This window comes from Aotus nancymaae, unplaced genomic scaffold (assembly GCF_030222135.1).
Source record: "Aotus nancymaae isolate 86718 unplaced genomic scaffold, 86718_ANA_hifiasm-v0.15.2.pri h1tg000049l, whole genome shotgun sequence".
Taxonomy (NCBI): Eukaryota; Metazoa; Chordata; class Mammalia; order Primates; family Aotidae; genus Aotus; species Aotus nancymaae.
In genome coordinates, this window is record NW_026988463.1 from 23,133,010 (window position 1) to 23,149,536 (window position 16,527).

At 42.0% G+C, this 16,527-nt stretch overlaps 1 protein-coding gene across 5 annotated transcripts in view; it reads right to left on the reverse strand.

The window, feature by feature from the left end:
• Positions 1–16,527, reverse strand: part of ARHGAP17 (Rho GTPase activating protein 17) — a 95,349-nt gene that overhangs the window by 26,283 nt on the left and 52,539 nt on the right. For all 5 annotated transcript variants that reach the window (XR_010337377.1, XM_012464628.2, XM_012464625.2 and 2 more), the window contains exons 8-14: positions 13,941–14,009; positions 13,701–13,782; positions 8,642–8,769; positions 6,794–6,905; positions 6,145–6,226; positions 3,003–3,083; positions 973–1,086 (exon numbers count right to left, since the gene is read on the reverse strand). Coding sequence is in view for 4 of the 5 variants with exons in the window: in XM_012464628.2 (XP_012320051.1) it covers positions 973–1,086; positions 3,003–3,083; positions 6,145–6,226; positions 6,794–6,905; positions 8,642–8,769; positions 13,701–13,782; positions 13,941–14,009 (668 nt within the window). In the remaining variant the exon portion in view is untranslated. The remainder of the gene's footprint in view (positions 1–972; positions 1,087–3,002; positions 3,084–6,144; positions 6,227–6,793; positions 6,906–8,641; positions 8,770–13,700; positions 13,783–13,940; positions 14,010–16,527) is intronic.

Here is a 16,527-nt window from a genome sequence, read left to right on the forward strand (position 1 = left end):
TTGAGTTAAAGACACCTGAAAACCATCACATGCAAGAAGAGTGCTCTGATCTTCCTTTTTCAAACTGAAAGCAGGAGATAAACTTCCACGTGAAGGATGCCCTCCCTTTCCCACTAGGAGGAAAGAAACATTCTTAGCACCAGGGATGGGAAGGCAAGGCTGAGGGAAACCTCCATAAACAAACCTGTTGAACGAATCCTTATGATCCCAGTCACTTCTCCACAACTGCCTGCCCTAGCCCAAGCCCCTTTGTCTGGTCATGTTTTCACACTTTACTTTTTGTCCAACTTCATATATAAGCATTTGGCTCTAACCGCTTCTTTGGATCTTCATTTTCCTATGGGAACTCCAATGTCAGACACGACACTGATGCTTCAAATTCATCACAATATACATGACATTCCATTCCCAATAGCCCCAAGTTACTCTCCAAAGTGATATTTTTTTAAATGTGCCAAGTATGCATGAATTAAATGACTCCTCTGCTGGGCATTAAAATGTAAAAATCTGTACACTTTCTCCTGTTAACCTGTCTTACATCCATTTAGTTCTCAGGCCCAGCCAGAGACCCTAAGAGGGTAGAAGTAAAGTGCTTCCCCTTCTACATATCATATACACACACACACAGATATGTGTATTTATCTTATCACTGTACTGTAGCCACTGAGATATCTGATTGCCCAAGAGCAGGGGCATTTTGAGAACTGGGACAATGTCTCGCACATCTTTGTGTCACCACCAGCTGGGACAGCACCCAGCTCAATGAAACTGAAATGAGAATTACCTTCAGGGAAGAACCAGTCAGCATGCTGAATGATGGGTTCAAGAATATTGGCTCAATGAGAAAACCAATTTCAGAACACCTTGAATTGATCTAAAACTAGAATGTGTAACCTGAGTTACATTTCTATGCATCCCGTCAGGTAGGAATGAAGAAACTGAAATGATGTGATATAGAGAAAGATTACTTACCCTTCATTTTTGGCCCATAACAAGTTAGGGCCTAACACAATTGCAATGTTGCTGGGAGTCATTTTATTCACATCGCTGGTCTGAGCAAGCTTTGCAAGGAACTTGATCAAATACCTAGGAGTCAAAAGAGAAGGGGAGGGTTTTGCCACTGAAACAGCTGCTGGAATATTCTCTTACTGCCCAGGTACGCAATCCCAGGTTGCTCAGGTGCTAACTGCAGAGGGTTCCTAAACCAGAATATGGCTCAGGTGAAGCATTTTATACATTTCTTGTGTTCTTTGCTTCAGATAACAGAATAATTAGGGCTTAAAGAAAAGAGCTTAAGTATAAATCTCAATGACTGAACCTCTATTTACTGTATATTTCTAATGAATTTCTCCTTTATGTCCTATCTATTCTACTCCTATTATAAGTTATAATGTGTTAATTCTGAGCTCAATATTTTTAAATACAAAAACAGACACAGTTACATTGCTTAAAGGAAACTATCTGAAAATACTTTATGTTGGAATTACAAAAATATCCAATTTATCATATATATACCTTATGTATAAACACAATTGTATACAGGCAAAAACTAAGAACAACCCAACTATCAATAGGGGGCTGGTTAAAGAAATAACAGTATATCCATACAGTGGAGGACTATGCAACCATCATTACAAAATGTACTGAGAAGGAAAAACCTCCAAGATGTATTAAGCAAATACCTTAAGATGTCAAGAAAACAAGGCAAGGGGGAGAATGATGTATATAATATACACCACCATTTGGTTTATTGCATCAGTATCATGCCTGACGTTAATATGTAAGTTGTCTCATCATTTTCCCACTACAGCTATTAGCAATAAATTTCTTGTGAAAAGGTTGAGTGACTGTATGCTGGGTTTGGAGTCCAAATCGTCCAGTATATTAAAGACAAAATTAATCAAAAAGAGGGTGTGAGAGAAAAAATACGTATGCAAGTATGTACACATGAATGTATTTGCTTACACGTATATCAACTCTTGCTGAAAGGATATATAAGAAACTGTAAACACTGGATGCATATCAGGAGTGGAACTGGGTGGCTGAGGTATGGGAACAGGAGAGAGATTTTTCATTGTATACCTCTTGAATTCTGAACCATGGGAATATGCTCCCTATTCAATTAATAACAATTACAGAGTAAAATAAATAAAATAAAGAGCCAAATTCTCAACATACTAAGTACTGAGTTCTCACCATATACACTGAAGAGAGTAAGAGTATTTGTAATTCTGAGCTGGGTGAGTTAAATTAATCAAAGGGAACATTTAAAAGGGAATATGCAGCTTAGCTTAGTGGGAGAGCCCAAGACTGAATTTAAGGACAAGTAACATTCCAGACATATCACTTATAAAGAATTTTGGTTGGTCACTTAATGTCACTCAAAACCAAAGAAAATTTTCTAGAAAGTTGTCCTAGAAAATTTTGCTTGTTTGGTTTTGAGTGACTTTATTTCCTGGAGCCACTTTTGCCTTTTCTCTATACTTGTTCAAAGTTACATTTTAAGTCAAAAGGAAAAAGGAAGTTAAATTATGGAAGTTGGTCCCACAGTAAATTTTCTTAGAAGCATAGTTATTCCACACAGTAATATATAATCTCCATCCCTTGAAATTTTATTTAGTAAGATACTTATACTTCATTTAAAATAAAGTAGCATATATAAAAGATATTACAGAACATGCAACTGCTGATTAATTTTGCATTTAACATACTGGACAATTTGGACTCCAAACCCAAGAGTCACTCAAACTTTTCACAAGAAATTTACTGCTAATAGCTGTAGTGGGAAAATTATAAGACAACTTATGTATTAATGTCAGGCATGATGATACTGATGCTTCAAATTCATCATGATACACATGAAATTCCATTCCCAGTAGCCCCAAGTTACTCTCCAAAGTTTTTTTTTTTTAATGTGCCAAGTATGCCTGAATTAAATGACTTCTCTGCTGGGCATTAAATCTATCTTCACTCCAGAGTCATTGTGGCTCAATCATACATACCTAAAGTTAACAAAATTTTGTGGTGGCAACTTCTGACATGTTCTCCACAAATCTTGAAGTTTTTTGTCTTGATCCTGCACACTGAGAAAAAAAGACTTTTAACAATTTATTAAAACATCAATTAGTAATACCTTATTAATATGCTATATTAAAAGTGAAGCCTCCATTTTGACAGCTGGAAAACAGCCCAGACTATGGAAATAAGCAGATTTAGAGTCAAATACCAGTTAACTGTTTAACTCTGCATAGTCGGTTAACCTTCAATATCTTGATGTGCAAAACAGGTAAGTGTTGATTCTGCCGAATGATTTTTGAGGCTTCAGTGGCAAAACCACCTCCACCAATGCTTGGCATAGAGAAGACAAGATGCTACTGAAAATTTTGTCTAGAAAAAGTGTGTACTGACGTATGGCTTCACGGAGCCCAAATTCTCTTATCCTTGAGCAGTCCAGCCAGAGATCAGGGGGCTGAGCTCCCAGCACCCAGACCTCTGGGTGTTTCCTCACTTGCAATACTACAAACCAGCTGCAGACCAAGAAGGCCATTTCTGTTGTGAAGCAACTGCAAGAGCTCTTTTACTCCATAGGTGCAACGTACAAACTTGCAGAGACATAAAAAAAGGGCGGGAGGAGCCCGTAAAGCATAGTCAACTCTGCCCACTAGGGACCAAAAGTGTTAGAGGGGGCCTCCGTAATACCACTTTGAACTTGAAACATCCCCCAGAACGGAACCATTCTGGAAAGTATGGATAGGAGTTAAATATAATTACACTTTAGAGGCCAGTCAATGTGTTACTGAGATGCAAGCCCACATTGACAATTCTCAACTATAGAATCAATACACCAACAGACACCTTCTTTAAAAGTGTATTACCTTGTAATAAACAAGGAAACATTTTATTGGGCAGGAGGTTACCCAATAAAAGAAATCAATCCTACAACTCTCCTCCACCTAACACTGATGTTGGATTCTACTGAATGCTGTCCCATAAACATTAATACTGACAGCAGGCTGGGCCCCAGGCAGGATTCCAAGGATACGTGATGACTAAGAACTTGTCTCTGAACTTAAACACTTCACCATCTACCAGGGACAAAGTCTCTCATTCCACAATTACAGAGAAAAGCTCAACTGCAGCCAGGCACAGTGGCTCACGCCTATAACCCCAGCATGTTGGGAGGCCGAGGCGGGCGTATTGCCTGAGGTCAGGGGTTCAAGACTAGTCTGGCCAACATGGTGAAACCCCATCTCTACTAAAAATACAAAAAAATTAGCTGGGCATGGTGGTGTGCACCTGTAATCCCAGTTACTCGGGAGGCTGAGGCAGGGGAATTGCTTGAACCAGTGAGGTGGAGGTTGCAGTGAGTCGAGATTGTCACACGGTACTCCAGCATGGGCAACAGAGTGGGACTCTGTCTCAATAAAAAAAAGCTCAGATGCAAAACCTGGTTAAAGAGACAAGGGATGGACTCACATCCACTGAAGTGTAACCGATCAGAAACAAATGGCTCTTATTTGACCATGGCCTGCCTGAGGGGAACAGGGACAGTGTCCGCAGATAGGGAAGGGGGCATAACAGAAGTGAGGCTTGTTTCTCCTCCCTTGGTAGTGATGAGTAGGCACTCTGGAGAGGAGGGGAGTCAGTACCATGAGGGAAAAGAGAGGAAGTCGGCTGGCCAGCCAAGCAGAAGCCTCTAGGCTTTTCAAACAAAGCTGTCCTGCTTAAAATCAACTATTTCTAGACAGACTGAAGCTGAGGGTGGAGGAAAAGAAACAAAGAACAGGAACATAGCATTTGGGTCTGTCTGGTTTGAATTCTGGCTCTGCCAATTACTTGCTACTATCCTGGTCCTGTTCTCTCTGTAAAATGTGGATCACATCATCTGTCTTTTATAATGTTAATTAAAGATTACAGGAGCTAATGGCTACAAAGAGTACAGTACTTAGCACAAGAAAATGCTCAGTAAATATTAAAGTCATCAGTTTACAGCTGACAACTCAGGGCCCACTTATATGCAAATTTTTTCAATAAACATATAGGAAAATTCCAAGAGATCTGTGACAATCTGAAAAAACTCACAGATGAACTGCCACCCCTGAAACAGCAAAACCAATCTCTCCACTTTCTCTACTTCCTCAGCCTACTCAACATGAAGACAAGGATAAAGACCTTTAAGATGATCCACTTCCCTTTAATGCATAGTAAGTAGATTGTCTCCTCCTTACAATTTTCTTAATAGTATTTTTTCTCTAGCTTACTCTATTGTAAGAATACAGTATATAATACATACAACATACAAAATATGTTTAATTGACTACATTATCAGTAAGGCTTCCAGTCAACAGTATGCTATTAGTTGCTTTGGGTGAATTAAAAGTTATAGTTGAATTTGCAATTATGTGAGGGATCAGTGCCCTAATCGCCATGTTGTTTAAAGGCCAACTGTATTATTGCACAGGTAAGTTTGCACACAGCTCAAAAGGCACACTGCCATGGGTCAGTATGACCCCTATCCCTAGTTATAGGGCTTTCTTCAATATAAAGGGTGCTGGAGATTTGCCAATCCATTAATGTGGGTATGACTTTATGTCTTCATCCACATAAATAACACAAATTTAAACCAATGCCTAAGTGGCAAGACTTTCCTACACTAATAATTATTCCGTATTTTTACTCCAAACATAATAAGAACTGACACATGTATTATTTAACAAATATACATTTTACTGTTATGTTATGATCCCCGAGAATAAAATGATTTACAAATAGGGCACAATAGCACATCATTCCCTTCAACATTTAAAACTCTGTCTTCTTTGTTTTTTTTTTTTTTTTTGAGACGGAGTCTCACTCAGTCGCCAGGCTGGAATACAGTGGTGCAATCCTGGCTAACTGCAACCTCCACTCCCTGGGTTCAAGAGATTCTCCTACCTCAACCTCCCGAGTAACTGGGACTACAGGTGTGCGCCACCATGCCCAGCTAATTTCTGTATTTTTAGTAGAGACAGGGTTTCGCCATGTTCACCAGGATGGTCTCAATCTCTTGACCTTGTGATCTGCCCACTTCAGCCTCCCAAAGTGCTGGGATTACAGGCGTTAGCCACCGCACCCAGCCCAAAACTCTGTGCTCTTTAAACTTACCTTGCAACTTGTGTCCACTCTTCATACAGATTAAAAGTCATCAAAGGTTCAGGCAATTCCCGTAAATAGGATTTTAAAGCACCTGAAATCATTAACACTCTCTTTGAGTATGAAAAAGGGGTAAGGCTAGGAATCTTGGGACATATTTTGCAAATTGAAATGATCTCAATTACAATCTTCCAAGGTGTATATAACAAATCATAAGTTGGCAAGAGTGATTAGAGAATAAAATGTTCATAAACAAATTTAATCTCTTGCAGAAACAAAGTTTTCAGAGATCAATTACAAATAAAATTAGTTTTAAAGTCATCCCCTTAACAGACATAATTTCTCTGGGTAGATATAGATTTGGTAGGGGGAGAGTGTGAAAGAAGGGAAGAAAATACAAATATGTCTCCAAATATCTGCATTATAAGCTACTTTCACCTTTACTTAATCATCAAGAAAACAGAAAACAAAAAAAAGGAGTAGAGAAGACATGTGTGGACATTACATTATATATACACTAAGGAATTGTAGCAAGAGGCCACTTAGGTTCTGTCACTTAAACCTATAATTAAAACTGGATTTTAACAGACCATCTGTCTGAGACAGGACCCGCTCACCACCTTGAGGATGACTTGATTTGCAGACACTCTTTGGCGCTCACCTGCTACAGCATGGGGGTCTGAATAGAACTCATCCAGGTGAGAAGTGGAACAATCCAAAGCAGCTTTCAGCTTCTTTAACTTGGAGGCCCCAGCCCCGATTCGGAAAAGGCCCTAAATATAATGAAAAGCCATCAAGCCATCAGCATCAAGTGCAGGTTGGGAGACTCAGACTAAGCAGCAGTGTGTTCTGATGGGGAACTCCTGACTTCCGCTCACCTCTTGTCTATGAGAGTGGTGTTACTGCCTACCCCATAGGGCTGTCAGGGGGAATGAAGAGGGCTGAGTATGTACCCAAGCACAGGGACAGGCAGCAAGAAAATTAATCTAGGCAGAGTTTCTTGACCTCAGCACTACAGACATTTTTGGTTAGATAATTGTTTGTTGGAGGCTGTCCTGTGCCTGTAGGATGTTTAGCGATATCTGTGGTGATACGGTTGGGCTCTGTGTCCCCACCCAAATCTCATGTGGAATTGTGATCTGGGGTGTTAAAAATGGGGCCTGGTGGGAGGTGACTGGATCATGGGGGTGGATTTCCCCTTTGCTATTCTTGTAACAGTGATTTGGTTGTTTAAAAGTGTGTAGCAACTCCCCCTTTGAGTGCGTGCTCTCTCTTTCTCGCTCTCTCTCCCTCACGCTCTACCATGTGAACACTGTGCCTGCTTCCCCTTTGCCTTCTGCCATGACTTTAAGTCTCCTGAGGCCTCCCCAGCCATGCTTCCTGTACAGCCTGTGGAACTGTGAGTCAGTTAAACCTCTTTCCATGGTAAATTACCCAGTCTCAAGTAGTTCTTTATAGCAGTGTGAAAATGGACGAATACACGTGGCCTCTACTACTAGATGACAGTAATACCTCCTCTTCTTAGTTGTGATGATCAAAAATACCTCCAGACCTTGACAAATGTCTCCTGGGGTGCAAATCTGGCCCCAGACAAGAAGCACTAACCTAGGCAGTTAGAAGGGGAGTGACTAGAAGCAAACACAAGGAGGGCTTCTGGGGTATTCCTTGATCTGAGTACTGATTCCATGGGTGAGTTCAGTCATGCAAGTACATCAAGCTGTACACCTATGATATGTATGCTTTTCTGCATGTTCTATTTCAATACAAAGTTTTCAAAAGGAAAAAAAAAAAAAAGCCTTGCATTCTCATTCTGGTTCTGACCTGGTGTAAATTCCCTGCATGCTGACTTCTTTATTTATACAAGAAGAAGAATAAGAACTGCCTTATTTGGTTCACAGTGGGTTTGTATAAGAATCTCATAAAATAGCTGGGCATGGTGGCGCATGCCTGTAATCCCAGCTACTCAGGAGGCTGAGGCAGAATTGCCTGAACCCAGGAGACGGAGGTTGTGGTGAGCCGAGATCGCGCCATTGCATTCCAGCCTGGGTAACAAGAGCGAAACTCCGTCTCAAAAAAAAAAAAAAAGAATCTCATAAAATTAAGTATGTAAATGCTTCCCCATGCCCCCCAAAATTGCATAATACTATGTAAATGTAACCTAAAGCTCATTAGTCCATTAATGCATCATGAAATCTATTGTCACAAATCACGACCAGAGTTTTAAATGAAACAGTCAAACAGGACAAAGAGTCAGGATGTACTGCAAGCAGGAAAGGTAAATATTGTTCCGTAAAACCTTGTTTCATTCATAAGGTATCATAAGGTATGTGGTTGCAATGTAAAACATGGGTCATGGTGACAAAGGCTTGAAAGCCACTGCTCTACACAAAATGGACAATGGCTGGATAACTAAGGAGGGGGTGGACAGGGGGCTGGAGGGGAGCATGGTGCTTTGGGCAGAACACAGGGCATGGAGACTTGGTACAAAGGATCACGAAGCTCCCCTCACCTCCTCTTTCATGCCTGTTTCCAGGAGCAGCATGACACAGGCTTCAATGGGCAGCGCAATCTCGCGCCCGCTCCGCTTCAGGTGTTCTTCTAGAGGAGTCCCAAAGGCTGGCTTTTCTGCCCACTTATCTAGAGTAGCAAATGGTTCAGTTAGACACCCAACAAACTCACAGCATTACCAAGCTATTTTGTTCCCCCAACTACCCAGTGGGCTTTTCTAGCAGACTGGCAGCTGAGCCTCTAGGAAGAGGGGATACATCTGTTCTGTCTGCTTTTGTTATTTGCCCTCTACTGGAGCAGCACAAACTATGGACCAGGCTGGGGCAGTTACTCGTGGAACAGAAGCCTGCACGCACCTACGTGGCACCTAACTCAGGCTGCCCAGCAGAAGCTGCAGAGGTGTGCTGCACCTGCACCACGCTTCATTAACACAGGCCAGTGGGTTTAGTGGACTGCCTTGGACTAAAACGAAGATTCCCCAGAGCATACTGTTTTGCTGAAAAGAAATTTATTCTAGCCATGCAAAGCCTTCTAACTAGAGGACAAGAAACAGACTCTTTGCTATGCAAAAATGGAAATAATCTCTGAAAATTTCAAACACAAGTTAAGCATCTGTCATACAAGACTGGAGATGGTCAACGTGAACTCCCCACGTTGCAGTTACTCTCCATCAGATGCGACATCTCCACGGCATGCAGCGCTTCAGAACGCCGCGTCCCCAAACAGCTCCAAAAAATGTCTGAGTGGCAAGAAATGCAGAATCTGCAGCCCTAAAGCAGTTGAAGGCTATGCAGACAGCAGGAAAGCCGTATTTTATGTTATCTTCAGATCATATGAGGCAGCTTAGCAGAAATACAATGAAGCAGTAAAATAGAAGAATTTAGAGAACAGACATATGAATAAGAAGTATCTGGCTGGGTCTGGCCTGCCTGTGCGAGCTGCAGAGATCTAGTGCTGTCTGAGCAGCTCACAGAAGCAAAGAAGGGCAAACCAGATGTGAAAACTGCTCCAGGAGAAACACTTAATTCTTTTCACCAATAGGAAGGATTCATGTCCTTCTCCGCACCTTTAACGGCCACTGGTCCCTTAGCCGCTCTGCTGCTAGAAAGTCGGGTTGGAAGAAGGAAATATTTACTCTGGTGTGTCCTCTTACACTCTTTCCTATGTCACAGCGGGGTTACAGGCCCACATGATTTGCACATGGGGAAGGAAGAAAAATAAAATCCTGCAAATCCATAGAACTGAGAGCTTGGGAAAAGGTAAAAATGGATGGAAAGAGCAAGAGGTAAAGGGTGAAGACAGGGGTGACGGAAAGGGAGGTGGGGGACAAAAATGAGAAGCAGGCCTCCAGCCACTCTCAGAATTGTGGGGAGCCCTCCTTGTCTCTGGCCCAGCCCCAGCCAGGGGAATTTCCAATAGAAAATGCATCTGGACGTCTGGACCTTCCCAGAGGTCAAATCTTACCTGAAATACTTTGTCCCTTTTATCTAAAGCAATGATTCACAACACAGGCTGAAAATGGCCACATGAGCCTTCCACCAGGGAATATACTGGAATCACCCAGGGGAGTTCTGCAAATGATACCTGCCATCGCCTTCACCACAAGCCCAACCCTGCAACACTGAGAGGCAGGCATGCTTCAAACCTCTGCTAGAACTTTCTAGTAAACACTGAACAGAGTCTACCCCCACCCCCAAGCCTGGCATAATGTTGACAGAGGATGCAAGTGAGAACTGACTAGAGGCAAGTCATAAGGCAAACTCCACCTCAGGCACTGGCCTCTCAATCAACAGACCTACTATGTGACAGATACTGCAGGAGGCATGTCAAGTTCACAGAGACTCCCCACCCTCAGGGAGAGGGCAACTGAATCATGAAGGGAATATAAGACACACATGTAAACACAGAACAGTCAATAACAAGACAAGACATATTTGCTAAGTAATGGCAGATCGATGGTACAGACAATGTCGCAAATGCAATTGTCTAGAGGAGCCAGATAGGTAGCACAGTGGCACGAATCCCGCTGGGGGTGCACGATATGCAGACAGGTGATAACCTCCCCTCAGCACCAAACCAATTCTGCCAAGTGGGAAAGCAGAGCCAGTGTTGCCAGACGTTTTGAACTTTCAGGAGAAGCCAGAAGTCGGGATTGTTACATCGAAGTGCCTGGTTTTTAAATGACGGCAACCAACTTTTAACAATTTTTAATGAGACATGGCTGTTTGCAACTTCTGGCGTAGACCACAAATACTGGTGCAATTCAGGAGGCAAAGTGTCTGCCATTGGCTTCAGTTGTCAGAGAAGGCTTCTCAAAGGAAGTGAGGTTGGAGAGGATCTCATGAGATGGACAGAGATTAAACAGGCTGAAAAATGGACAAACACATCTTTGTGAGGGGCAATCAGCTGAGAAAAGACCAGGAATTGTGAGTCTGGGAATTTACATCTTATCTCAAGTTCACGCCAAGGCCATGAGAGCACAGAGCAGAGTGGGCCAGGGGAAGAGAGGATGGCAGAGCCTAGGGCAAAATGGACAGAACCCAGGCATGGGGTGGAAGAGAGGAAGGAGAAAAGGGTTCCAAGGTTAAGACATGAATCATTTGGAGAAAGGTGGTATCAGGGAGACAAGAAGAGAGAAAGAGATAGTTGGTGTGGGGAGAGAATTGGTTTGCTTTTTGAGTTTAAGGTGAGGGTCGTTCATCAAAGGGAGCCAACGCTTAGGAGGCTGTAAGGATTAAAATGCAGGGAAGAGGCAAAGCTGTCAAAGTAAGGGGATTTCTAGGGAAAAGGGGGCGAGGGAGTGAGGGTAGGAGAGAACAGAGGTGCAAGGACTGGACCTCAGTAAAGGCTGACTTCTGGGGTGGGGACAGAAATGGAGCAACACATAATCCTTCTTGATGATGAAAAATTTTTAAAAAGAAATGGAGCAATGCAGAGTCCTCACGATGAAAGAAGACAATCAAGCAGAAGGAGGAAACAAATGTTAACAAGGAAGAGATGGCCGACACCGGGTCAAATGCCAGGATCTAACAGGTGGTCGCTGGTCCTTGGAAAACTGCAGTATGGTTTGGTTTTTTTCCCTAAACGGCAGACTGATTAGGGGTAGACATAAGACTGCAAAAGATTAAGGGGTGGGAAGGTGGTAAGAAAACGCAGGTGGCAGGCAGAAAGTGGTCATCGGAAGTGCCCACCAGAAAAATGAAGGAGAAGCAGATTAAAGGGGGCACTGTGTTCAGGTCAGGGAGGCACCAGATTACCACGAACTGACCTGAATATGACACCAGAGTCCACAGGGGTGAGCGGGCTGCGGGGGGAGGTCACACTTTTTTATATAGTAAGGACAAGCTGAGTCCTTCTGAAAACAGAGAGGAAAGCAAGGGAAGAAGAGACAGAGAACTAAGGTGAGAGGCAGGTACAAGGACAGGCAAGGGTGAGAGGGGCTGAAATGTAACTTGGTGAAGGGTGACGCCAGCAAGAAGGACAAATTGCACTTCCTCCGTGGGTTGCTCCATCTGAACCTCTTCCTTGCCCTGTCCCTGCCCCCCATGGCTTCCTGACTTATTTCTCTAGGGAAAACAGCCTTGGGTAAAAAACAGAATGAGAGTTCTAGTCTAGCCTAGGGAACAGAACGAGACCTTGTCTCTCTAAAAAAAAAAAAAAAAAACTGCTCAAAAAATCCAATCTTCTTGTTTTTGTTCTTGTTAATCAACTCTTTCAAATCAGACTCTAAGCCACTCAAAGGCTAAAATGATGATTTGTCTACTATTTTGTCCCATGCGGGGCCCAGCCCACAGCAGGTATCTCATAAATATATTTTCTTGGTGGTCTGAACTTGCTTAGCAAGAGTCTGTCCCTAAGAAGGTGGAACATTTTCCAGAGACCTCATTCCTTTGCACTGCGACTCAACACCATCCTCCATGAACTAGGAACCTCAATTATTTGGGAAGGCAAGGGCAATGGCTGAGAAAATCAGACACACTGCACCTGAGAATGCTGAAGATCTGACTATATGGTCAGTCAAAACATAAAGTTTTCTAATTCCATAATCTAAAAAACTTTCAGGCACGAAGGCAGAACCAAGGATGTCCTAGAACTTAAGGGAGAAGTGGCATTCTTGAGGGTGCTGGTGTGTATGCACATCCACAAACCATCCCCCGGCACCACACACACACACTCGCCCAGTCTCAAAATCAGTCATCCCACTCAGCACCTGGTCTGATCCCCTTTCAGCTCAAGGCCAGTGGTTCTGCAGAGGACTCTAAGCTCCAAATGTCAGGTCTACATGACAGGCAAAACAGATTCAAAGATGGCGGAGCAATTTCTGACTCAACAGCTTATGCTCATCTCTGCTGGTAAATGCTCTAATGGTAAACCAGAGAGACACAGCATCAAAAGCTTTACAGAGAAAAATAAAATAAAAGCTTTAGATGCCCAACTTCAAACTCAACATAAGGGGAATGTTCAGTCTGCTCGTAACTTGCAGATAAAATCTGCAGTGTGCTTGAATATGATGGGCAAAATATTAGTGCTGATAGGAACAAAAGCTTAGTATAAAGACAAAGGAGGAGTCTCAAAGAAGTGACCATGGTCTTAGGATTCAATCACACTTATTAAGTGTGATGTGCATGATGTGGCATCAAGTACTGGCTTCTTTTGGAAAGTCCAAAATATTTTCCCTAGAATGGATGCTCTTGGAGTCACATGGCCAGAATTAAGTCCTATGGAACAAATAGCTGATGTGGAAAAGGATCATTCAATGCTAGATTTTTTCAAGCCTATAGAAGATGGGAAAACACAAAGGCACTCCCCAAAGAGGCCAGCTTTCTCTTCAACTGAAGGTCTCAGAAGAACTACAAATTTTCCATTAGTGTGTTAATTTGGGTTTGGAAGAAATTAGAGAATGCAGCAAGGAAGATGAAATTATGCTGGGAGACAGTACCCTTCTAGGCAGAGAAGTTTTATCCCGAGGACGTGCATGCAGAGGAGTCAGGGTGAAGAAGAACCCAGGCAGAGGTGGCAGAGGCAAGAAGGAAGCATCAGCAGCACGCAGGTTACATTACCTTGATGGGCTCGCATTTCGGGGAGGGTCTTTTCTAAGACTGCTAATGCTTTTCTATGGTAATCTGCTTGGGCTTCTAATAACTGAGAACAGACCCACATTCAAAAACAAAAGTAACGTTAGCATCGGATGGACACACACAAAATGGCTGAGCAAAACTAAAAATGAAATCTTTTGCAAAAACACTAAAATGACTCCATTTTAACAATGTTTTAACATTTAGTCAAGGGAAGGTGCTTACCGTAACAAAGAATTTGCCGTACTCCCCTTCTTTGGCCATGAAGTTGTACATGTCGGCTGCAAGTTGATCCTGGGTAAATGGAAGAGAAGACGTTACTGAAGAAAAAAGAGGTGAAACAAAATGGTATCTGAGAACATTGAGAACAATCGCTGTGAGATCTAAGATGAAAAAGTGACGGAAAGCGCCACAGATTAAATGTCCATCAACTGCATGGTACGACCATACAGAAAGAGTAAGGAAGGTTCTTACATGGACTGACACAGAAAGATCTTCAAGATATATTTTCAACACTCTGGTTAAGAAGCAAAGTACAGAGCATTGCTTATGGTGTATTAACATTTGGGTTAAAAAAAGGGGTGGAAGGGTATGTCAAAATTTTCTTTTATTTTTAATTATTTTTTTGAGACAGAGTCTCACTCTGTCACCCAGGCTAAAGTGCAGTGGTACAATCTTGGTTTACTGAAACCTCCACCTGAGAAATTCTCCTGGCTCAGTCACCCTAGTAGCTGGGATTAGAGGCATGCACCACCACACTTCTTGTACTTTTGGCAGAGATGAGGTTTCGCCATGCTGGCCAGACTGGTCTCAAACTCCTGGCCTCAAGTGATCCGCCCATCCTAACCTTCCACAGTGCTAGGATTACAGGTGTGAGCCACCATGCTCGGCAATGCCATATTTTTATTGTCACATATGTATAAAAATATGTCTTGATGATAAAACAAGAAATTAGTAGCAGTTATAACCTATTGGGAGCAATGGAAATTAAGCAGGAGGAGGATAATGGCAAGGGAAAGACTTCATAGTATACTGTTTTACACTTTTTGATATCTGACCTAATGTAAATGAATTACATATATAAAAATTAAATAACTTTGTAAACAGTGAGAGGCTGAGTGTGGTGGCTTGCACCTACAATCCCAGCACTTTGGGAGGCTGAGATTGGAGGATTTCTTGTAGCCAGGAATTTGAGACCAGCCTGGACAACAGAGTGAGACCTAGTCACTAAGTAAAAAAAAAAAAATTTGAGATGGAGTCTTGCTCTGCAGCCCAGGCTGGAGTGCAGTGGCACAATCTCAGCTCACTGCAACCTCCGCCTCTAGGGTTCAAGCGATTCTCCTGCCTCAGCCTCCTGAGTAGCTGGGACTATAGGCACATGCCACCATGCTCAGTTAATATTTTCCTATTTTTCAGTAGAGATGGGGTTTCGCCATGTTGGTCAGCCTGGTTTTGAACTCCTGACCTCAAGTGATCCACCCTAGCTTCACAAAGTATTAGAATTACAGAAGTGAGTCACTGCACCTGGTCAAAAAAAATTTTTTTAAGTGGCAGATTAGGCAATTAGGTATCTATTTCCAATCTTTGAATATAAATATAGGAATTATATATATATTATTACATATATTATATAATATATAATAATATATATATTTTTCCCATATATATATTTTCATATATATATAATCATATATATATGGGAAAATATATATGTAGAGAGTGAGTTTTTTTTTTATGTACTAACTTCTGTTTTGGCGTCAAGGTATACAAATTAATGTGAAGGGCCTCCCATTTATGATAAAAACTTGGAAATGCTAGTTAGGAGAAAACATCCTTTTAGAATAACTGGGAAAGCAATAAAGTAAATTCCTTGACTCCCTCCAACCCCACCATATACACACACACAAAGAGAGAAAGAAGAAAAAGAAGCAGAAAAAGAAAAAGTCAGAATTCTAAGCATGAATGGAAGCTGAGGATGACCTGGGGTAGCTTTGTGCCAGTCTTGGTGACCAAGGTATTTGAAGCCTTGAGGCCTGGTAAGGTCAGAAACAAGTACACATGTATCATGCATAAAGGTAAGATTCCTGAAGCACTGTACTCTCAATGAAAGAACAGATTAGAACAAACGCACTTAGCATCCCATGGAAATCAGAGGGAATTATGCCTGTTTTGGAATGGGCTTTAGGTCTGAGAAACAATGGTCAAGAGATTTCACAAACACAGACTTGCTTTCATGATGGTTTGAAGTTTAAATTTACTGACATGTGGTCCCAGAAACCCCAAACTGATTTAAGTTTAATTAAAAATGGACCTGGACTAGTAATACTGTCTGGGAAGCCTCATTCCCAAACCCTGATAGTCCCACAGATAAAGCCCCTCTTATAATGAGTTCAAAATAAATAATTACAAAACACATGAGGAAATAATCCACCATAAGCTAACTCCTACTGCTCTCACAGAGAACTTCAGAAAACAGAATTAACAGAGACTAATAAGTATATTTAAAATGATCTAAAAGAAAGAAACACTAGAAAAGAATAATGTAGTATCAAAAGGGCAGATTTGAAGAATCAGAACTTCAGAAATGGAAAATATAGTCAATGAAATTAAAAACTGAATGTTAGCCTGGTGCGGTGGCTCACGCCTGTAATCCCAGCACTTTGGGAGGCCGAGGCGGGTGGATCACGAGGTCAAGAGATCGAGACCATCCTGGTCAACATGGTGAAACCCCGTCTCTACTGAAAATACAAAAAATTAGCTGGGCATGGTGGCATGTGTCTGTAATCCCAGCTACTCAGGAGGCTGAGGCAGG